General features: G+C 42.8%; 1 protein-coding gene across 1 annotated transcript in view; it reads left to right on the top strand.

The window, feature by feature from the left end:
• Positions 1-12,992, top strand: part of elapor2b (endosome-lysosome associated apoptosis and autophagy regulator family member 2b) — a 69,888-nt gene extending 56,896 nt beyond the window's left edge. The window contains exons 19-22 of the mRNA XM_048610015.1: positions 1,643-1,769; positions 4,788-4,966; positions 7,646-7,811; positions 9,024-12,992. Of these exons, the coding sequence (XP_048465972.1) occupies positions 1,643-1,769; positions 4,788-4,966; positions 7,646-7,811; positions 9,024-9,083 (532 nt within the window). The 3' untranslated portion in view covers positions 9,084-12,992. The remainder of the gene's footprint in view (positions 1-1,642; positions 1,770-4,787; positions 4,967-7,645; positions 7,812-9,023) is intronic.
• The last annotated feature ends 12,059 nt before the right edge of the window (positions 12,993-25,051 follow it).

Raw genomic sequence — 25,051 nt, forward strand, 5'->3', positions numbered from 1 at the left:
TGTACTTAGCTGGATGTATTTAAACTGGTTGAAGCCATAGAACCATAAAATTACAGCACAAAAAGAGACTATTTGGCCCATTGTGTCTGTACCAGCTGAATAAACTAGCCATCCATTCAATCCCATTTCCCAGCCCCTAGTCTGTAGCTGTGCAGGTTCCAGTACTTCAGGAGCAGAGAGTAGTGAATCTGTGGAATCCTTTCCCACAGGCTGTTGGGATTGGGTCATTAAACATGCACACACTGAAATAGCCTTTTAATCAGTGAGTGAATCAAGGATTATGGGGTAAAGGTAGGAAAGTATAGTTCAGGATTATCAATCAGTGATGATCTCATTGAATGGCCGAGCAGACTCGATGGGCTGAATGGCCTAGTTTCTACATCTTATACTTATCAGTATTATGAGGGAAAGAGGGCTAACTTTCCATTCACTGCCACTAGTGTGTAGCTGTGGGACTGAGGAGGAAGAGAAAGGGTCTGGTCTGCTGTGAATTTGTCAACATACTAAGATAGGTCAAGGAACTTTAGTGCAATTGGCTGTTAGTTGGTATGTGTGGTCTGAAACGCTACAAGTCTGAGGTGTTGTACCAGGCAACGATAGAAAAGCTTCTTCTCAAACATGTGCCTGCCCCAAAGTTTGAGAGAGGGAGGTGATGGCCTTGTGGTACTATCACTGACTTATTCCAGAGACCCAGTGTTCAAATCCTGCCACAGCAGATGGTGGAATTTGAATTCAATAAAAACCTGGAATTAAGAGTCTAATGATGACCATGAACCCATTGTCGATTGTTGGGAAAAACCCATCTGGTTCATTAATGTCCCTTTAGGGTAGGAAACTGTCATTCCTTATCTGGTCTGGCCTACATGTGACTCCTGACCCACAGCAATGTGGTTGGCTCTGGGTGGGGCAATAAATGCTAGCCTAGCCAGCAATGCCCTCATCCTGTGAACGAATAAAGAAAAAAGTAACCCACTTGAGGGATTTTATTTTCCAGTTCAAAAGAATGGATTCCTTACAAAAAAACTCTTGCTTGTATCTCCCTACTGCATTGAATCATAAAATCCCTACAGCGTAGAAGCAGGCCATTCAGCCCATCGAGTCTACACCACCCTTCTGAAGAGCATCCCTCCCAGACCCACCCCCTACCCTATCCCTGCATTTCCCACCCTAGACACTATGGGCAATTTAGCATGACCAATCCATCTAACCTGCACACCTTTGGTCTGTGGGAGGAAACCCACGCAGACACCAGGAGAATGTGCAAACTCCACACAGACAGTTGCCTGAGGCTGGAATTGAACCTGGGTCCCTGGGGCAGCAGTGCTAACCACTGAGCTATCGTGCCGCATTGGAGTGTTTTACTTTCCAAAGGTTGTTTTTGTGTTTTATTGTCACTGGCTGGGAGACTTCAGGAGACAGGAAGGTTAATCAGGGAGAGAAAAGGCCACTCGACCTGAAACGTTAACTTTGATTTCTCTCCACAGAGGCTGCCAGACCTGCTGGGCTTTTCCAGCAACTTCTGTTTTTGTTCCTGATTTACAGCATCTGCGGTTCTTTCAGTTTTTATTAGGGAAGAATACTCCCAGTTTTCTCCATTGTAGTGAGCTGTTTGTCTGACCTGCCATTTCTCTTTCTTATCCAGTGTCTGTCCAGGTGGAACTTGTGATGGATGTACATTCCTTTTCCTGTGGGAAACTGTCCAGGCCTGTCCACTCTGCACAGCAGCTGACTACCACGCAATCGAGGGAGCTTGCAAGGGTGGCCTTCAGGTATACTGCAGGAGAGAGCTGGCTGAATGCTACATTATTGAAATGAATCAAATTTTTACTTTAGCAACATTGAATGTTCGTAAGGCAATGGTCATTTCTCAAATATTTATTTATTATTTAATGAACGAGCACCATTAGATTTAATGAGTAAAGTACAGGATTAGAACCTTAGTGCAGAGTCTGACTGATAGGAGCTACAGTGACATTTGTGGCAGAATCAACTGAGAATTCTGGCAGAGCCCATCTCAACATTGGGAGCATCTCGCTCCAACTTTTATGCTTATGCCAGTCAGTGTGGTGAGGCAGCGTGATTTGCCAATCGATAAGGACTAGTGCATTTTAAACACTTCATTAATATTTAGCTTCTCATCTTACCAAATACGCCGTACAGACTAAACTCTTAGAGTTCTCAACATGGAAATCAGAGCAGTGTGCTCTACAAGCATTGGAGACACACCCACTCCATATCCACGGGCATTGGCATTTGACATGTGCCAGTCTCCATGACCCTCATGTCACTTCTCCAACTCACTTACAGGTCACTGTGCTCTTCAGTGCTGTCCCTTGGGCTGCCCTGGTTACTCCAATTGTAATGCTGCAGCAAGGACACTGTGTGTTCAGGGACACCCCTCCACCCCAGCTCAGGGACTGCACCAGGCTGGATCTCTGGGCTTTTCACTCCTTGTCAGAGCACTCACTCACACTGAACCTACCCCAATGCTCACACTGTCCCTGCCTGGCCTTGCTGTTTAGTGCAGACACAGAGTCAGGAAGCATGTCGTGGTTGTCATTAGTCCTCTGTTAAGTCAAGGGTGATAGCCTTTGCTCAGGGAGTCCTGGCACAGAAGGTCAAGGGCAGCCCCTGATACCAGTCCCAAGGTTTAGACACAGGCAGTAGCATGGAGCGGTAGAGTCAGGAAGCTGTCCAACGTAAGGAGTGAGGAGACAAATATCTCACAGCCCACTTCCTGCCTTGTGTGCTCTTGGGGGCTGTTTTCCTTCTGGATGGCGAGAGGGACAGGTATTCGGGGAGATGAAAGTGGGTGGCACAGCTGTTACTGGTGCAAGTGAGTAGGTGTCCTGAGTGAGTGAGTGGGCAGTGCAGAGCACATGCAGGGTTTAATGGTATCAGGGGTTGGGGTGGGTGAGGGTGAGCAAGGGGAAAGTGTCACAGGAAATAGTGAGAGTGAGAAAGCATATGCCTTGGTGGGATGTGGGTGCAGCAGTGGAGACAGAATGAGTGTGAGGTAACAGAGAGAACATGGTAACGTGGACCTTTTTCCTACAGTGCTGGGCATTCCTCTACACCCTGAGACTGCATTGATCCAGGTGGAAACCAAGGCCCAGACTGGGTATTGACTGGTGTCGCGGCCTCCTCTGCTGATCCTGGGGGAGAGGATGTCCCTTCTGTACAAAGCCCCTCCACCAAAAAGTCCAGGCCCAGCCCACAAAGCAGGGCGCAGTTACCCCCGTCTGCTGTTTCCATACCAACTGTCAGGAACTATGCAGGGCAGCTTTAGGGGGCCAGTGGTAATGTTACTAGGTTAGTTACCCAGAGGCCCAGGCCAAGGGTCTGCACTGTTAGGTTTAGGTCCCACCATGGCCCCTGGTGGTACTTAAATCCAACTCATCATCAGTGATGACGCCCTCATTGATTGTTGTGAAAACCCACTGGGTTTGCTGACGTCCTTTAGCGAAGGTGATCTCCTGTTCCTACCTGGTCTGTCTACATGTGACTCCAGACCCACTGCAACGTGGTTGACTCTTAACTACCCTCTGAAATGGCTGAACAAGCATGTTTCAAGGGCAGTTAGGGATGGGAAACATATGCTGGACTTACCAGCAACATGCACGTTCCACGAGAAAGTAAAGACCAAACGAACACGAGGAGGGAAGGATTCGATGTAGTCGACCTCAAAATCTGTGCTCTTTCAGACAGAGTTGAGGGAATTTGTATGTACTATCTGAGCCTCACTGTGAGTAATATGTGTTCTCTTTACAAATCAACTGTTAAACCAACATTACACCCAAAGTCAATTCATTAAATGCCTACTCAATGAAATAATGCAAGCCTTATGTGGTCTTGGGGATTAATTTAACACTACAGTCCCTGCCTTAGCGATAATATTTTACATATAATTATTCCTGAGCCCTTGTCATGCAACCTTTGCAAAAATTATAAGGCCATAAGAGATAGGAGCAGAATAAGGACATTTGGCCCATCGAGTGTGCTACAACATTCGATCGTGGCTGTTATGTTTCTCAACCCCCTTCTCCTTGTAATTTGTGATCCCTTATTAATCAATACCTGTCTATCTGTCAAAAACACCAAAAGAACTGCAGATGCTGTAAATCAGAATCAGAAACAGAAACAGAAATTGCTGGAAAAGCTCAGCAGCGCTGGCAGCATCTGTGGAGAGAAATCAGAGTTAACTTTTCGGTTTGAGTGACCCTTCCTCAGAACCAGGGATCCTTCCTCAGCTCTGAGGAAGGGTCACTCAACCTGAAATGTTAAGTCTGATTTCTCTCCACAGATGCTGCCAGAGCTGCTGAGCTTTTCCAGCAATTTCTGTTTTTGTATCTATCTATCTCTGCCTTAAAGACACTCAATGACTTGGCCTTCACAGCCCTCTGTGACAATGAGTTCCACAGATTCGCTACTCTCTGCCTGAAGAAATTCCTCCTCATCTCAGTTATAAAGGGTCATCCCTTCACTCTGACTAGATTACCCAAGATTATTCTTGTTAGCGAAGAGTCAGGAAAGTAGTGTTGAGAATTATCAGATTAGCCGTGATCTCGTTGAATGGCCCACTTCTGCTCCTTTATCTTGTAGTCTTCTGGCCAACCCATTTATTCAAAGCTTGAATAATGGAAGTTAGATAGTTAGGAATGATGTTCCCTTGTTATAAATTCTCAGTTGGTAGAGGTGAAATGTGTTTTTCGGGAGTGAGGAAGACCACCTGTGGTATGCTGCAATTGTTTTGATTGTGAAACTTAATAACTTGCTTCTCATTTTAGGAAACCACATACGTGTGGAAGGAGCCGAAGGTGTGCAACAAAGGAGTCAAACTTCCTGAAAAAAGAATCACCAACTGTGAGATGATAGATTTTTGGTTGAAAGTTGTTGTTGGAATTGGAGCTTTTACTGCAGTGTTGCTGGTAATATTAACCTGCTATTTCTGGAAAAAGAACAAGAAGTAAGTTCACAAAGAAGTAAGATGAATGTGCAGAGATCTGAATGTTTTAGAATAAATGATGTTTATTTCTAAACAAATGTAATTTATTTAGTTTTTCATAAGGTCATTATGCTGGAACTGTATAAAATGTTGGCCAGGCTACAGCTAGAACATTGTGTTCAGTTCTGGTCTCGGCACTATAGGAGGGATGTGACAGCACTGGAGGGGGTACAGAGGAGATTCACCAGGATGTCCCCTGGGCTGGAGACTTTCAGTTATGAAGAGAGATTGGACAGACTGGGGTTGTTTTCTTTAGAACAGAGGAGATTGAGGGGGAACATGATTGAGATGCGTAGTGTGATGAGGGACATAAGGACAAATAAAGAATCTCAGTGGAGGTATCAATGACCATAGCATATTTATTTAAGGGATTAGAGAGGATGTGAGGAAATGTTTCTCATCGAGAGTATAGTGGGTATCTGGAACTCACTGCCTGTAAGGGTGGGAGAGGCAGAAACCTTCATCACATTTAGAAGTATTTGAGCTTGTGATACCAAGGCATTCAAAGCTGTGGGCCAAGTGCTGGAAAGTAGGATTAGAATAATTAGGTGGATGTTTTGACCAGCACGGACTTGATGGGTCGAAGGGTCTTTTTCTGTGCTATTGACCTCTATGAATCTATGACATAGGAGTTTTAAGCATTGGGAGAGAGTATTCAAAAGTTAAATGCTACGTGGGTGTTAGATCAGCACTTCAACACAGTTTCATTTCAGCCTCATGAGCATCCCCAATTTTAATCACTGGCCGATTGGTGGCTGTACCTTCTAGTTGCCTAGACTCTAAGCTCTGGAATTTCTTCATCAAACCTTTTTACCTTGCTTTCTTCCTTTAAACCACTCGCCAAAATCAACCTCTTTGACCAAGACTTTGGCTATCTGCGCTGATATCTAGTGACATGACTCAATTTCCTTATTCTCCTGTCAATCACCTTTGCACTTTTTATTAAGTTACAGGTGATATATAAATACTTGTTTATGTTTTTTTACATTAACAAGAAATTTGGCAACAAGAAGTACTTGTGAACGAACAAAAACAGAGATTGCTGGAAAATCTCAGCAGGTCTGGCTGCATCTGTGGGGAGAAATTAGGGTTAACGAGTCAGGTCTGGTGCCCCTTCATGAGAACTGATGGTAGCTGGGAAAAGGATGATTTTTATACAGGATTTGGGTTGGGGAGAGTGGGGACAGTAGGCGATCGGTGGAGATAGAGCCCAAAGAGAGAAAAACAATTGTACAAAGGAATGGTTAAAGGTCAGTCTGGGACTATGAGTAGCTGACAATGGGTTGTGTGTGGAAGCAGCGCATGTGATGACAAGGCCTGGTGAGTAGGTTGGGGGAGAGTTTGGGGAAAGGTTCTCAAGCCCTAAAATTGTCGAACTCGATATTGAGTCCAGAAGGTTGCAGGGTCCCCAGGTGGAAAATGAGGTGCTGTTCTTCCAGCTTGCGCTGAGCTTCTCTGGAGCAGTGCTGCAAGCCTGAGAGATGTTGGCCAGAAAAAAGGGTGGTGTGTTGAAGTGGCAGGCATCTGGAAGCTCAGGGTCTTTTTATTTGTGGACAGACTGTGAAGCTGTCACCCAGTCTATGCTTCGTTTCCCCAAATGTAGAGGAGACCACATTGTGAGCAGCGAATGCAGTAGACGAGATTGTGGGAAGTGCAGGTGAAGTGTTGCTTCACCTGGAAGGTATGTTTGGGCCGTTGGACACTGGGGAGGGAGGAAGTAAATGGCCAGGTGTTACACCTTCGCCGGTTACAGGGGAAGGTGCCATAGGGATGTGGAGGGGGGTGTTGGGAGTGAAGGAAGTGTGGACCAGGGTGTCCTGGAGGGAACGGTCCCTGTGGAAGGCGGACAAGGGAGGGGAGGGGAATATGTGCCTGGAGGTGGCAGTACTGGTGGCTGATGATCCTCTGGATGTGAATGCGGGTGGGATGGTAGGTGAGGACAAGGAGGATCCTATTGCTGTTGTGGGAGGGAAGAGAAGGAGTGATGACTGAAGTGCAGGAAATGGGTTGGACCCGGCTGAGTCCCCTGAGGGGAATCCTCGGTTGAGGAAGAAGGTGGACGTTCCGGAGGCTCCCCTTCCATTTCTGACTCCTCCCTTACCTTCCTCAACATCTCTGTTTCCATATCTGCGGATAGGCTGGCCACCAACATCCACTACAAACCCACTGACTCCTACAGTTACCTTGTCTATACATCCTCACACCCTGCTTCCTGTAAAGACTCTATTTCACTCTCCCAGTTCCTCCGTCTCTGTCACATCTGTTCTGATGATGCTAACTCTGATAAGGAGGATCTATTTATTCCCCTAGACTGACCTTTAACTGATTCTTTGTCTGTCCAATTGTTTTTCTCTCCATTTGGGCTCCATCTCCATCTATTGTTCACCCTCCCCCCACTCCATCTTCTCTACATCCTTTTTCTAGCTACTATCAGTTCTGAAAAAGGGTCACTGGCCTGAAACATTAACTCTGATTTTCCTCCACAGATGCTGCCAGACCTGCTGAGCTTTTCCAGCAATTTCTGTTTTTGTTTCAGATTTCCAGCAGCTGCAGTTCTTTTGGTTTTTAGAACTTGTGAGAGAATTGTGTTCCCACCAGCCCCTCCTCATTTCTCAGCCTTGTCTTCCTTTCTCCTTTTAGGCTAGAGTACAAATACTCGAGACTGGTGATGAATGCAAACTCGAGGGAAGTGGAACTTCCTGCAGCTGATAGCTGTGCTATAATGGAAGGCGAAGATAATGAAGATGAAATTGTTTATTCCAATAAACCTTCCTTACTGGGGAAGCTGAAATCATTAACTTCAAAGGTAAGAAGCACCTGTACTCTTTCTAATGTAGTAGGTTTCACTGGTTGTTACAAATACTTCTATAAATGGCAGATTTTGTATAGGTTTCTGCTCATAATGCAAAATATTGAAAAAGGATTGATTCATTTTACAGTTAGTTCATCAGATATAACAATATAGGGATGTGATGGACTAGTGCTAATATCCCTGGGCTAGTAATCCAGAACCCCAGGCTAATGAAATTTAAACTCAAGAAAAATTTGGAATTAAAAGCTAGTCTAAGGCATTAATGAGAGTGCATTTGAAGGATTGCATATACTTTGATCCTCTTACTTTGAGGAGGAATGTAGTTATATTGGAACCAGTTCAAAGGAGCTTCATTAGATTGATTCCAGAGGTGAGGGGCTTGGCTTATGAAGAGAGCTTGAGCAGTTTACGCCTATACTCTCTGGAGTTTGAAAGAATGAGATGAGATCTAATTGAGGTCTATATGATGCTAAAGGGGATTGACAAAGTAGATGTGGAGACGACATTTCCTCACGTGGGGTAATCTAGAATGAGAGGTCATAGTTTTAGGATAAAGGTAACAGATATAAAACAGAGATGAGGAGAAATTACTTCTTTCAAATGTCGTGAATCTGTGGAATTCACTGCCCCAGAGTGCGGTGGATGCTGCAACATTGAGTAAATTTAAGGAGAAGAGAGACAGATTTTTAATTAGTAATAGGTTGAAGAGTTATGGGGAGTGGACAGAAAATGGAAAGTTGAGGCCATTGGTGAGATCAGCCGTGATCGCATTGAATGACAGAGCAGGCTTGAGGGCCTGAATGGCCTACTCCCGCTCCTCGTTTTACTCAATCTCTTATGTTTTACACATATGGAGTTGAAAACAGGGTCAGAGGGTGTGAGGATATTTGAACCAAGGGTTGTGTAAGGGACAGGAGTCAGTGAATGAAGGTTTACAACTGGCAATGATATAAGTGTAGTGGGATGAAGCAGGAGGATGGTATGGCAACCCTGAAAGGGGGATAGGGAAGGGGAGTGGGTGAAGCAATATGGCATGAGACATGAGCAAATCCGAAGTTTTAATATGAAGAAAGTTAAACTCTTTCTTCCTATTAGTTGGGTTTAGTTTTAATTTGTACTGTTTTAGTCAAATGGCAACGTATGCTGTAATTAAATCACCAGGAACTGAATCTGATGAATAATCTTTTATAATTTTTCTTACGCAAGGACAAAGAAGATATTTTTGAGTCTGTTCAACTCAAGTCACCAAGAGCTCGCAATATATGAAGATGGAAAGTTGGTTACAGAAACGTTGGCAGTAATCCCTATTACAAAACACACAGACGTGTACCAGCTTGAACCATGAAGACATCTCAAGTACTACTGTACCTGAAATACTACTGAAAAGAAACATTTGCAAACAGTCACTGTTTGATTGCCTTATTGTGCCAGTTGTAGGGAGTATCAGACATGAGTCGCCAAATGTAATGAACATGCTGGTTGCCAAACTGACAACATAAATCTCAGGAAGACCTTATGTTCATTCTTCTTACTAACTCACCAATATAATTGGACATTTTAACACATTTATTTTTCTTCTACCATTTGTGCTGTTGCAGGGATATTTTTCTTTTTTCCCCTTGTTTCTCTCTGCAGTTAACTGCATTACTTTATTTCCTAGATTTTCAATGTAGCTGTGTACTGCAAAAGTAGGTTCCATAATTTAAAATGATAGATTTAATCTGTGAATTATATTTATAGTGTGCAAATCAGCAGGTAAGCCAATGATGAAAATAATCTTGTAACGTTTACAAGACAGTGAATATCACATGATTTTAAAAGAAATGAAAAGCCCTCTAACACCATCCCATCTTGTCTTGTCTGCTGGATGAAACTCTTTGTACTGGAAAGCTTAAACTTTGTGGAGTGTGCATTGAACATGATTCAGTCTGTGTGCCATTAGAGAAAATGAATACTTGTTGCAAATACCTAACAGACTGTTTAAAGTGTGGGTGTTGGGCTGTGATAGCTGGTGCTAAGTCATGTCTTCACTGGCAATGGTTTTAATTGGCACTTGCTCATTGTACCCCCATGTGGCTGATCTGAGGTGTAGCCAGTTCAGGGTGCTCCCTGAATGTCATTTTACGTGTTAATTCAGTAATGTTTACTATAGATGCCACAAAGCGGCATGCCCGAATACATTGTGTTCATTATTTTCAATTATTGAGAATGGAAATATGATGCAGTAGAATTAATCAGTTTTAATGTAACATTCAAACACTTACCTGTTTTTGGCACAATGAAACACAGGCTTGTAGCTCTTTGAGAAAAGTTGCTGAAATAAGAACTGAATTTTTATGCTTTGTCTGATGTAATAGTGATTGCTGTTAGAAAGCCCTAAGGGTTGGGGCAGGATGTTGCAAGGATGGAATAAGGTTCTGTATTAGGCATTGGACTGTGTTGCCAAAGGGAGCAGAAAAACAGTCACATTTTCAAAATTCAATACATAAAATGTGTATTGAATGAAGCTATTTCTATATAGATTGTGTAAGAATTGATCTGTGTGTTAAATTATAGAAGTTAAACGTTAAGGAAAGTTTAATAAATAATTTTGCTACAACAGGGAACTGCTTAATAACTGAAGAAAGGTTCTGAACAAGTTGTATCAGACTTAAAACGTTAACTCTGTTTTCTCTCCACAGATGCTGTCAGACCTGCTGAGTTTCTCCAGCAATTTCTCTTTTTTTCATATTTCCAGCACTGTTAACTGGAAGTGCCCAGGAAAGATCTTCTACACAGATTGTTCCTGCCAACAACCATCAGGTGGCAGCGAGAACAATTAAAACCATTTGCAAGTGTTAGTGAGCGAAAGTATTAAACAAGTCTTACTTCATCAAAGTACTAATCAACACTACCCCTTTTTCCTCCAGATCTGGTGATGTTATGTTATCTTTACCAGTCGGGCTTATATTATCACAAACTTGTCAATCAAATCAAAGTTTTGCTTCTCTCATGAGCAAGGCAGAAGAGTCACAAAGCATCCTTCAGGTGACTGAAGGTGACCACAGATACCTTTTTACTTTTATAAAAAAAAACAATCTCAACTAGCCAGACCAAATATCCTTTCCAAGGCAGTGCTGTTTTGCAAATTCAGAGGGAAAGACCTTGTCTTTTGATCTTTAGTTCTGAAGCCTGTACTGTTTATGATAATAAATGAATTAGTGATTTGAATTTTTGAAACTGTGAAGTGGGGGTGCAATTTTTGATATAAACATGAGGGTGAAATGTTCCTTTGTAATTTTATGTTTGTTGCAGTTGTGGATGGACTGGTTACTGAGAACACAGTGCTGCAGGATTCCCATTACGTTAAGTCAAGGGGCATTTTATTTAGGCATTACAGTGAACTATAAAATTATATACACAAAGATATTTTAGTTGTATGAATGTCTTTTGACCAAGGGAGAGGTGTTTTATTTGCTATGGATTTTTGTTATTTAATAATCAGCTAATTTAACTGTAAAACAGAACTGGAAGATTCAGAGTTTAGAAAAGTGATTTGAAACTAATGAGCAAACATATCAGCACACTTAGAAAATTGGAAATGAAGAATGATATTTTGATTAATGCCGTGCATTGTTACTCTAATGCACATAATTGACTTTTAGTAAAGCAGTTTAGTTAGATATTAATTGCAAAAGATAAAGTAAAACTCATTTGGCTAGATGGCTGGTTTGCAATACAGAATGACAACATAGGTTCAATTCCTATGCTGGCTGAGGTTACCATAAAGGACTCTCCATCTTAACCTCTCCCTCTCTGATGAGGGAGCAGCTGTATGGTCCAGGAAGACTCTAGTGACTTTACAAAGGTAGTTTTGATCTGTGCACAACCATAATTTGACACAAGAGGGCAGTGTTTCCACAGTGGAGGTGACTGGTGTTTGGAGTGTACAGTATACTGTATCTAAAAATATGTTCTTTTGGCTAATTGTTCCCTGTCTCCTTACCTTCTCCCTGAGTTTCTGCTCAAACCCGTTTTCATTTTGATCTGTGTGACATCTACATCGAATCAGTAGCTGGGCAACATTTTTAAAACATGGTTATTTTTTCTGATGAAGGGTCTAGGCCCGAAACGTCAGCCTCTCTGCTCCTATGATGCTGCTTGGCCTGCTGTGTTCATCCAGCCCTGCACCTTGTTGTCTTAAATTTTTAAAAATATTGTTTTCAAACAATATTCCTTAATGTGCTTGATAATTTCAAAAACTTTAATTAATACACTTCAAAATAGATTTATTGCAAAAAATAAGCATTTTGACTCACAACATCAGTCCAACTGTAATTTTAAATATCTACATGTACTTTTAAAATATATACAGAGCTATTTTGTAAATTGGGGCAATCAGTTGTTTTGAAATTCTTTTTTTTAAAATTCAAACCCTTTTGTAACTTACCTAATAGTCACTTTACACCCAAAGGTTCCAGTGAATTCATGGAGCCTACTCAAGATTGATAACTGGGTGCAGTGGGTGGAATCTTGGCAGGGTAATTTAACTCCTATTGGGGGCATGATCCTCCTTTTGGGCCATATCTGGTTCCAGTGTGGAGCTTTTTTAAAACCAGCACAATATTTTGGGGAAGCTTAAGTTACACTTGAAATTTCACAAACCTTTACACTATATTGTGCAGATATTGCAGGTAATAGCACGGATAAAAATGGTGAGGGTAATTGGAGAGTCCAGGTCAGCAACATTACATAAAACTCTTTTATCAGTTCGATTTTTTTTTTGAAGTTGCGTGCTTAGTTATAATAAATCAGTTTTCTTCTGAATATTACTCACACTGTTAGATTCTTGTTGCTTTAAGTCCACTGCTGGTCATTTTTTCCAAATACAATGAAGCATAAATATATAGAGAAAAAAAGTTTTTTTTTATGAAGCACAGTTGTATGACACTATGTTTAGAGACAAAGGTTATACCATTTAAAATTCCTTCCACATGTTGTGCATTCTAGTTTATTTTTGAGAATGGGTGCATTGTTTGTATATTTTGGAGCCATGCATTATGTGTTTTTTTTTCGCTGAGCTGTACACTCTTTGTTAGCCAAAATGATCATGGTCTTTGGTGTCACCTTTCTTAAAATAAACGTGAGCAGTTTTGGGAATTTTTGGTGACTCATATTCTGTTCTTTAAGTTGAAAGAAGTACAAAATGGTGAGTGACTGATATCACATTGTCTCTGCACTGTCCACAATCAAATAGGGCAGCAGAATAGATTTTTAAACTACTCTCGTGGGAAGTTCTGGCTGAGTCAGCATTTATGTCCGTCCCTGGTTTCCCTTCAAAAGCTGGTTGGGAGCTGCTTCCTTGAACCGCTGTAGTCCATGTGCAGTAGTTGACCTACAGTGGCCTTGGGGAGGGAATTCTAAAATTTTGGAACCCAGCAACAGTGAAGGAATGGCGGTATATTTCCAAGTCAGAATAATAAGTGGCTTGGAGGGCAATTTGAAGGTGGTGGTGTTCCCATGTATCTGCTGTCCTTGACCTTCTACATGGATATGATCATGAATTTTGTACAGTACGTGCTATCAAGCCAAAGATCTGATCATTACATTTCAAGTGACAAAACAAGATTTTCACATTGCATTGCTTCATTTTGTAGTCATAGAAATCCACAGCATAGAAAAACACCCTTCAGCCCAAAAACATTCACCTAACTATTCTAATCCCATTTTCCAGCATTTGGCTCATAGCCTTGTCTGCCTTGGCATTGCAAGTGCACATCTAAATACTTCTTCAATGTGATGAGGGTTTATACCTCTACCCACCCTTACAAGCAGTGTGTTCCAGATTCCCACTAGCAGCATGTTGCTGGGAATGCAGGGTTTGGGGTTTAAATAAAGGCTGGATAGCTGGGACTTTTTGCACTGGACCTGAGAGATGACCTTGTAGAGGTTTATAAAGTCATGAGGGGTTTGAATAAGGTGAATGACAGGTTTTTTTTCCCTAAGGTGGGGGATTTCAAGACTCAGGGCATATTTTGAAGGTGAGAGGAGAAAGATATAAAAAACACAAGGGACAATTTTTTTTAACTGAGTGGTTCGTGTTTGGAATGAATTTCCTAAGGAAGTGGCGGATGCAGGTACAGTTACAACATGTAAAAGACATTTGGATAAGTACGTGAAAAAGAAATATTCAGAGGGATGTGGGCAAAGTGCAGGTAGATGGGTGTTAAAATTGAGTCAGAGATAGTAGGAACTGCAGATGCTGGAGAATCTGAGACAACAAGGTGCAGGGCTGGATCAACACAGCAGGCCAAGAAGCATCATAAGAGCAGAAAGGCTGACGTTTCGGGCCTAGACCCTTCATCAGAAAAGGGGAAGGGGAAGGAGGTTCTGAAATAAATAGGGAGAGAGTGGGAGGCGGATAGAAGATGGATAGAGGAGAGGATAGGTGGAGAGGAAACAAACGGGTTGAAGAGGAAGAGATTATGAGAGAGTTGCAGTGGGAGAGAGATCCCCTGAGGTTTGTCCGGAGGGAGGAGGGTAACTTCTTCAGGCTAGGCATCCTTAGAAGAGGCTTCCTCTTCGACCTGTTTGTTTCCTCTCCACCTATCCTCTCCTCTATCCATCTTCTATCCGCCTCCCACTCTCTCCCTATTTATTTCAGAACCCCCTTCCCCTCCCCCTTTTCTGATGAAGGGTCTAGGCCCGAAACGTCAGCCTTTCTGCTCCTATGATGCTGCTTGGCCTGCTGTGTTCATCGAGCCCTGCACCTTGTTGCAGGTAGATGGGATTAGTTTGTTTTGGGATTATGTTCAGCATGGGCTGGTTGGACCAAAGGCTCTGTTTCCCTGCTGTGTGACTTTATGACCCTGAGTGAAATGATGTTTCCTGACATCTCCTGTAAACCTTCTATCCCTTACCTTCAATCTTATGCCCCTGGACATTGATCGCCTCACCATGGGAGAGATTACTTCTTGGCCACCCTGTCTACCTCCCTCATAATTATATACACCTCAATCATGTCCCCCTCAATCTCCTCTGCCTGAAGGAAAACAACCCCAGTCTGTCCAATCTCCCTTCATCATTGAAACTCTTCAGCCCAGGCAACGTCCTGGTAAATCTAGATAACACAGTGTGGAGCTGGAGGAACACAGCAGGCCAGGCAGCATCACAGGGGCAGGAAAGCTGACGTTTCAGCTTGGGACCCTTCTTCAGAAATGGGGGAGGGGGAATGGAGCTCAGAAATAAATAGAGAAGGGGGTGTAGGGCTGGATGCAGGTAGGCAGGGGTTGGTCAGTGAAGTGGGAGGAGTGGATAGGTGGGAGAGAAGATGGACAGGTTGTGTCAGGTCAAGGAGGCAGGGATGACAGAGAGGGTTGGCCGTGGGATGGGGCGGGGGGTGAAGAGATTTTGAAACTGGTAAAGTCCACATTGAGACCATTGGGTTGTAGGCTCCCAAGGAATATGAGGTGCTGCTCCTCCAGTTTTTGAGTGGAGTCATTGTGACACTGGAGGAGGCCCAGGATGGACATGTCACCCAGGGAGTGGAAGGGGGGAGTTGAAGTGGTTCGCAACTGGAAGGTGTTTTGTTGCGAACAGAGCGTAGGCGCTCTATAAAGTGGTCTCCGAGCCTCCACGTGGTCTCACCGATGTAGAGGAGGCCACGTCGGGTACAGTGGAGGCAATAGACCACATTGACGGTCACCAGAGATGGAGACAGAGAGGCCCAGGAAGGAGACAGAGGTAAGAGAGATGGTCCAGGTTAATTTGAGGTTGGGGCGAAAGGTGTTAGCAAAGTTGATGAACTGTTTAAGCTCCTTGTGGGAGCACAAGGCAGCGCTGATACATGTAACCTCCATTCAAGGAACCAAACAAATCTTCCACATCAGACAGATGTTCACCTGCACATCTGCTAATGTGATATATTGTGTCTGCTGTTCCCGAAGTGGCCTCCTCGACATCGGTGAGACCAAGCTGAGGCTCGGAGACTGCTTTGTAGAGCACCTACGCTCGGTTCGTGACAAACGACAACACCTTCCGGTTGCGAACCATTTCAACTCCACCTCCCACTCCCTGGATGACATGTCCATCCTGGGCCTCCTGCAGTGTCACAACGATGCCACCTGGAAACTGGAGGAACAACGCCTCATATTCCACCTCGGGAGCCTGCAACCCAATGGTCTCAATGTGGACTTTACTAGCTCCAAAATCTCCCCACCCCTGACCTCATCCATGACCAACCCTCCCTCTCATCCCCGCCTCCTTGACCTGTCGTCTTCTCTCCCACCTACCCACTCCTCCACCCCACTGACCAATCCCCACCTCTGCCTACCTGTTCTCACCTATCACCAATCCACCCACCTTCCCTAGCCCCACCCCTCCTCTTTCTATTTATTTTTGAGCTCCCTTCCCCCTCCCCATGCCTGATGAAGGGTCCTTAGCTGAAACGTCAGCTTTCCTGCTCCTCTGATGCTGCCTGGCCCGCTGTGTTCCTCCAGCTCCACACTGTGTTATCTCAGACTCCAGCATCGGCAGTTCTTACTATCTCATCCTGATAAATCTCCGCTGCACCCTCTCCAGTGCAAGCACATCCCTTTGTGAATGTGGTTTTGAGAACTGCACGTAGTACTCTAGTTCTGACCTAACCAACTTTGTTTCACAATTTTATTTATTATTTTACAGAATGTGGGTGTCACTTTTTGGACCAGCATTATGGCCTGTCCTTAATCATCCAGAGGGCAATAAGGAGTCACCCACATTTCTGTGGGTCTGGAGTCCGACAGTGTAGGTCAGACAGTGCAAACAGGTTTTCTTCCCTAAATGATATATTCGTCCCTAAATGACCCAGTAATCGAATTTGGGATTTAAACCCCAGCCCTCATAACATGGCATGGGTCTCTGGATGAAGAGTCTAGTGATAGCACCACTAGGTCATCATCTCATCTACAGCATAACCTTCTTGTGTTAAACTCTAAGCCTTGGCTAATGAAGCCAAGTATCCCATATGCTGCCTTAACTGCTTTATCCACTTGTTCTGCCACCTTAAGGGACAGGTGGACTAAATGGATTTTTGCAACAATCAACAATGGTTTCATGGTCATCATTCGACTCTTAATTCCAGTTTTTCTTTTATTGAGTTCAAATTCCACCATCTGCCATGGCAGGCTTTGTAACCAGATGCCTAGAATGTTACCTGGGTCTCTAACGGTCTAGGATTAATGCAACTTGGCCATTGCCACCTTTCTCTATATTTTTCATTTCCTCTAATATTTCGCAGTGGTCCACCTTGATGTCTATATCTCCATCGTTCCTTTCCATTGTGAAGATGAATGTAAAGAATTCACTGTGGAATGTATCCACATCTTCCAGGTCCACAATGCTCCCTAATGGGCTTTACTCTTTCTCTAGTTATTCTCTTGCTCCTTAAATGTTAAAAAACACTCCTGTGCATTTTCCTTTATTTAACTTGTCAATGCTTTCTCATGTACTCAATTAGCTTCCCAATTTTTGGTTATAATTTCCCCCTCTGCTTTTATATTCTCCTCTAGGATCATAAACACCCCTTGGTATCTGCCTTACACTTCTCTTTTATTCCTCATGCTAAACATATGTTCCTTGATGTTGCTGGTTTCTTGTCTTGGTCTCACCCTTTATCTTTACTGGCACACATTTGCCCTGTACTGTCACTATGTCCTATATGAATGTTTCTCATGGCCCTGACACTGCTTTACCTGCAAGTTTTCCCCAGTTTAGAACTCTAAATATCTGCCTGTTTTATCATCTTCCATAACTAGCCTAAATCTGAGTTCTGTCCTTGCTGCAATTGTACGGGGCCATGGTGAGACCACACCTGGAATACTCTGTGCAGTTTTGCTCTCCTTACCTGAGGAAGGATGTTCTGGCTACAGAAGAAGTGTAATGAAGATTTACCAGACTGTCTCTTGGGATGACAGGACTGATGTCCTGATGAAGGGAGACTTGATTGGTTAGGGTTATATTCACTGGAGTTTAGAAGAATGAGGGGAAATAATATAAACAATTGGTAATGTAGTTGTGAGAGACCCCTTGGGATTAATGACCATAATATGATAGAATTCTTCATTAAGATGGAGAGTGAGGTAGTTGATTTTGAGACTATGGTCCTGATTCTTAATAAGGGAAACTACAGTGGAATGAGACGTGAAGTTGGTAATGATGGATTGGGAAGCATTACTGAAAGGAATGACAATGAATAAGGAATGGCAAACATTCAAAGAGCAAATGGGTGAACTACGAAAATCATTTTTTTTCTGTGTGATGCAAGAGTGCAAAGAGAACAGCAGCAAATCCATGGTTTATGAAGGAAGTTAGAGATAGTATTAGATGCCAAAAAGAGGCATACAATATGGCAAGAAAAACAACAGACATGAGGATTAAGAACAGTTTAGAAGTCAATGGAGAGCCAAGGGATTGATTAAATTTGGGAAAATTGAGTATGAGAGTACGTTTGCAGAGAACATAAAAACTGACTGACTATAAATATGTCAAGAGGGAAAAAAATGCTGCAAACTAATGTAGATCCCCTACGGTCAGAAGAAGGGGAATTTACAACAGGGAACAAAGAAATGGCTAATGACCTACTTCCTAATTCTCTTGTCTTCACAAAGGAGGACATGAATAATGTACCAGAAGTAATGTGGAACGCAGTATTCTGTGAAAGGGAGGAACTGAAGCAAATCTGTGCTGGAGAAATTCATGGGATTGAAGGCTGAAAAATCCCCAAAGCCTAATAATCTACATCCCAGAGTACTTAAGGAAGTGACCTTAGAAATAGGGGACACGTTGGTGATCATCTTCCAAGATTCTTCAGACTCTGGAACGTTCCTACAGATTGGAGGGTAGCTAATGTAACTCCACTATTTAAAAGGGGAGGTATGGAGAAAACCAAGAATTAAAGACCGGTGAATCTGATGTAGTGGGGACAATGCCTAAGTTAATTAACAGGGATTTTATGGCAGGGCACTTAGAAAACAGTGGTAGAATCAGACACAGTCTCAGTCAGCAACAGAATCAGTCAGCACTGATTCACAAAAAAGGAAATCACGTTTGATAAATCGACTGGAATTCTTTGAGGATGTAACTAGTAGAGCTGAAGAGGTGGAGCTGGTAATATGTTTTATTTGGACTTTCAGAAGGCTTTCAACAAAGTCCCATAGAAGAGATTAATGTGTAAAATTAAAGTCCATGGGATTGGGGTAGTGTATTAATATAGAAAGGAAATTGGTTAGCAGACAGGAAAGAAAGAGTGGGATTCAATGGATCTTTTTCTGAATGGCAGCCTGTGATTGATGAGGTACTGCAGGGATCAGTGCTAGCACCCCTGCTACCCAAAGTATATATTAATGATTTATTTGAGGAAACTAAATGTAATATGTCAAAATGTGCAGATGACACAAAGCTGGATGGGAGGGTGAGCTGTGAGGAGAGATGTTGCAGTGAGATTTGGACAGTGAGAGTGCGTGGACAAATGCACAGCAGATGCAGTGTAATGTGGACAGATGTGAGGTTATCCACTTTGGTAGCAAAAATAGGAGGGCGGATTATTATTGAAGTGGTTATAATTTGAAAGAGGGGAGCATTCAACAAGACCTGGGTCTCTTCATGCACCAGTCACTGAAAGTAAGTGTGCAGGTGCAGTAGCAGTAAAGAAGGCAAACTGTATAGCTTTGATAGCGAAAGGAATTGAGTATAGGAACAATGATGCCTTGTTGCAATTATACAGGACATTGGGTGTGGCTACATCTGCAATATTGTGTACAGTAGTTTTCATCTCCTTATTTGAGGAAGGACATTCTTGCTATAGAGGGAGTGCAGTAAAGTTTTACCAAGTTGATTCCTGGCATGGCAGGACTGACGTATGATTGAGTTGGTTAGGATTGTATTTACTGGAGTTTAGAAGAATGAGGCGGGAATCTCATAGAAACCTATAAAATTCTAGCAGGACTAGACAGGGTAGATGCAGGAAAGATATTCCTGATGCTGGGGGAGTCCAGAACCAGGGGTTGTAGTTTAAGAATAAGGAGTAAACCTTTTAGGACGGAGATGAGGAGAAATTTCTTCATCCAGAGAGTGGGGAGCCTGTGGAATTCTCTACCACGGAAAGTGGTTGAGGCCAAAACATTGTGCGTTTTCAAGAAAGAGGGAAGTATAGCACTTGTGGCTGAAGGGATCAAGGGATATAGGGAGAGGGCAAGATTAGGGTATTGAGCTTAATATCAACCATGATCATATTGAATGTTGGAATAGGCTCGAGGGATCGAATGGCCTACTCCTGCTTCCATCTTCTATGTTTCTATCACAGAGAAACCTAAAAAATTCTACTAGGACCATACAGGATAAATGCAGGAAGGATGTTCCTAATGACTGGAGAGTATAGAACCAGGGGCTTGATGGCTACGTGAAAGGGACATCATGTCTGACTAATTTCCTAGAGATTTTTAAGGAAGTCTCAACCAGAGTGGATAGAGAGCAGTAGATTTGGACTTCCAAAAAGTGTTCAACAAGGTACCTCATAGAAGATTAAGTCATAAAGTAAGAGCCCACTGTGCTGGAAGTAGTATATTGGCATGGAGAGAGAATTGGCACATGGACAGGAAATAGTGAGTGGGGATAATGGGTTTTTTCTTAAGTTCCACAAGGGTCAGTGCTGGGACCGCAATTGTTTTCAATATGTTAATGACTTGGAGGACGGAAGTGAATGTACTACAGCCAAGTTTGTAGATGCCACAAAAATAGGTGGAAAGGCAGGTTGTGAGAGGGATACATACAGTTTACAGAGAGATACTAGGAGGTTAAGTAAGTGGGCAAAATGTTGGCAAATGGTGTATAATGTGGGAAAATATGAAGTTGTTCATTTTGGAAGGGAGAGCAAGCGAACAGAATATTATTTAAATGGAGAGAAATTGCAGAAAGCTGCAACATAAAGGGACTTGGGAGGTACTTGTGCAGAAACCCAGAAAGCTAGCACACAGGGAATCAGGAAGACTAATGGAATAGTGGCATTATTTGAAGGGGGTTGGAGTATAGGGTTTGGGAAGTCTACTGCAATTGTACCAGGTGCTGGGGAGACCACATCTGGAGTACGGTGAGCAGTTTTGATCCCCTTATTTAAGGAAAGGTATCATTTCATTGGAGGTAGTTCAGAGAAGGTTCACTTGGATGATCCCCGGTATGGAGGGATTGTCTTATGAGTAAAGGCTAAACAGTTTGGGACTGTACTCGCTGGCGTTTCAAAGAATGGGAGGTGATCACATTGAAGCATACAGAACCCTTAAGGGGTTCTACAGGGTAAATGCAGAGAGGATGTTCCCCCTCATGGGAAAGCCTAGGACCAGAGGGCATAGTCTCAGAATAAAGAGGTGCCAATTTAAGACTGAAGTGAGGAGGAATTTCCACTGAGGGTTATGAGTCTTTGGAGAAAAAAATCAAAGTTAATGTTTCGGGTCCAATGACCTTTCCTTGGAACTCAGAACTGTTCTGAGGAAGGGTCATGGGACCCAAAACATTAACTCTGATTTTTTCTTCACAGATGCTGCCAGATCTGCTGAGCTTTTCCAGCAACTTCTGTTTTTGTTCCTGATTTACAGCACCTGCAGCTCTTTCGGTTTTTATGAGCCTTTGGAACTCCTTGCCATAGAGAGCTGTGGGGGCAGAATCCTTGTGTATGTTTAAGGCTGATATAGGTTCTTGATTAGTAAGGGAATCATGGTTATGGATAAAGGGCAGGAAAGTGGATGTGAGGAATGTTGGATCAGCCATGATCCTATTGAATGGCAAAGCAGGCTCAAGCGGCTGAACAGCCTACTCCTGTTCCAATTTTTTATGGCACTATGAGTCACAGCCTGAGGATATGGGCTAGGCCATTTAGAACTAAGATGAGGAGAAATTCCTTCACCCAGAGAGTGGGGAGTCTATGGGATTCACTGCGGTAGAAAGCTTTTCAGGTCAAAATACTGAATATTTTCAAGACGGGGTTAGAAACATTTCTTGGGGCTAAAGGGATCAAAGGGTCTGGGGAAAAGGCAGGAACAAGGGACTGAGTTTGATGATCAGCCATGATCAGGGTGAATGGTGGAGCAGAGATTATTAATTTGGAGTTTCTGCTTCTGTCTGTTTAAAATCTTTCAGAGCAACCTCCTTTCTAGTCTTGCCAATGTCACTGGTGGACGATGACTCCTAGATCCATCTCCTCCCGCTCCAGGTTTCAGGGCAGGTCTGAAGAGACGTCCTTAATACTGGCACCAAGCAAACAGCCTTCAGGTGTCATGCTTATGACTGCAGACAGTAGTCTCTGCCACCACCCTCAATCCAATGGCTACCAACTCTCCAGTGCCAGAAACTCTCCCTTTAGAAAGTGACTGGGTGGGACCAGTCTGGGGGTAGCCGGGGGTGGGAGTGGGATGGTGGTCTTGGATCAGGAGAGAGGGAGGGGAAGGTGGAGGGTGCAGATTGGGTAGTACCATGAGGTGGGGGACATTTGTTGGGCACTGGGTTTCTGATCAGGACTGTTCACCATTCCCCACACCCACAACCATGTATTGTGAGAATAGCTCACTGCTGGGATTTTCAGATGAAGCAGCTGGACACTTCTTCCCCACTTTCCTGTAAGGCATGTAAGAAGCAGGAGGAGGCCATTCAGCCCTTCGAGCCTGCTCTGCCATTCAGTAAGTTCATGGCTGATCTGATTGTAGTTTCAGACCCACTTTCCTGTCTGCATCTCTCACCCTCGACTCCTTTGTCAGTCAATAATCTGACACAGTCTTAAAAAAATTTACAAATGCAGCCTTCACCACCTTCTGGGAAGTGAATTCATAGTTCACCATTCTCAGGTGGGAAAAAAAGAACTCCTCATCTGTGTTCTAAAAGGGAGACCTCTTATTGTGTCCCCTGCTTTTAGTCTCCTTCACATGAGGAAACTTCCACCTGGTATCCACTTCATCCAGTCCCCTCAGGATTTTATGTTTTAAAAAGACTGCCTCTCATTCTTCTAAACTACAATGGATACAGACCCAATCTGTTCAACATTTTTTTCATAAGATGAGCCTTTCATCTCAAGAAAGAGTTGATTGAACTTTCTCTGACCTTCTTCTAAAGCAATTAAATCTGTTTCTCGAAGAGGAGATCAAACTCTGGATGTGGTCTCCCCAGCGCCATGTACAGCTGTAATTAAACTTCAATCCATTTGCTTTCCTGATCACATGCTGAAGCTGCATATGACCTATTTTGTAATTCATATGCCAGGACACCCCAATCCCTCTGTACCACCCAGTGCTACGATTTCTCTCCATGCCACCCCACCCTAGTTGGAGGGTGTGCTTAAAATGCCAACCATTGATTGGGAGATGGTGGGGTGATCTGGACCTGAATTTGCGTTTGAATCAAAGATTATGGTTTGGATTTGCCTGACTAAGATATGACATCCCCAACACTGCCAGTTGAGCAGTCTGATCAACAGACCCCAGTAGAAGGAATGAAAGAAATAAGAAAGAGGTGACATCACACAGAAGCTGACCCATATCTACAGAGGATGATCCCAAAAATGCCGTATGAAGATGAGGAAAAGAAGGAAGCCAGATCGATCTTCATGGGAATTCAGATTTGATTGCATTGGTTTGGGAAGAGAAGCAATGTTGGTGACAACTGTGGTTATAAAATAACTGAGGGACGTAACTTGGAGAGGAGTGACGTGGGGGTGCTGGTGTTGGACTGGGGAGGACAAAGTCAGAAGTCGCACGACACCAGGTTATAGTCCAACAGGTTTATTTGAAATCACAAGCTTTCATAGCACTGCTCCTTAGTCAGTTGCAGTGAACTTCACCTGACAAAGGAGCTGCACTCTGAATCATAGAATCGCAATGGTGTGGAAGCTGACCATTGAGTCACATCAAAAACCTGTGATTTCAAATAAATCTTTTGCACTATAACCTGGTGTCATGTGACTTTTGACTTTGGAGAGGAATGAACTTCCAACTTAATCCAGTTAAGAACCATTTGCTATATACTTTGGCTCAACCTATTACTTCAAAAGATCCACATCAATTACCTTCTCACCTTGCAAAACAAAAATTGCGGCTGCATTCATCATTATAATAAGATTATTTTGAGTTTAAATAAGGGAACAACTGAGATTTGTCAAACAAAATAGCTGTTTATTGGATATGACCAAGAGGGATGGCATGACATTTTAAGGAAAAATCATTGTAATAAGTTATTTAACACCATTTTCTTCTTTTTTACAGAAAAGTGGTTAGGCAGGAGAACAAAGGATAGCTTTGTAATGAGTTCTACTGGGTCTTATAAAAATCTCAGACAACTCCATTGAGAGAAAGTTGCTAAATAAATTAAGAATACTGAGTTCTAGATCAGTCCTATCAGTAGTCAGATTATTATTCGGTTTATTTTACAATGAAGTCTTGTTTTGTGCTGTTAGAACCATAAGTTACATAATGTAACTATTTATATATACAACATAGAAATTACTAAGCATTCTATTGTAAATACATCAAGTGGTAATAAAATCTCAAAACTTTATAATAGTCAGTTTGTTGTATTTCATACAGTACTTGTCCTAAGTAAACAGTTTATAACAATGTATGTAAATAATAGTTATTTACAGGATAAAATACTATTAACTGAAAAAATCCAAGAGTACTATTAGTTATTTACAGCCCTTAAAAATAATTTAATACGCTGTTTCTACAAAACAGGTTACTGGTTCACCATAGCACACAGTGTGCGAGGATTCAACAGTACAACAGTTTGACAGCTGAATTAGGAAACAATCTCACAAAGATGACGTAGTTGAGTCTAGAATTTCTCTTCCATTACAAACAGTAGGAACATAATGGGCACTGGCAGATGCTGTAAAAGCAAGAGGAAAGATACAGGTTACTCCAAGTGTAGCAATACAAAATCATTCAAATAAAGTTCTACACTTCTTCTGCTTTCGCTCCTGTTTGATCTAGTTTTCCTTGCTGGTTGATTCCTAGGGAATTTGATGTCCTTTTGTGATGTTAGCCAAGACCATATGTGTCAGAGGCTGTTCGACCTTGCCAAGCATCACGGCTGAGTCCATTCCCATCCTCGTGCACAAGTCCACAATCAGGTGTTTCCCAGATGCATTGATGAGGGCCTTGAATATTGGTCAGTTTTCTCAGTCTAACTCAATGGTGCTGAGGTCAGCCCCAGACTTTCAACAATGTAATGGTTAAAATAAA

The sequence above is a fragment of the Rhincodon typus genome, chromosome 22, assembly GCF_021869965.1.
Source record: "Rhincodon typus isolate 14 chromosome 22, sRhiTyp1.1, whole genome shotgun sequence".
Taxonomy (NCBI): domain Eukaryota; kingdom Metazoa; phylum Chordata; class Chondrichthyes; order Orectolobiformes; family Rhincodontidae; genus Rhincodon; species Rhincodon typus.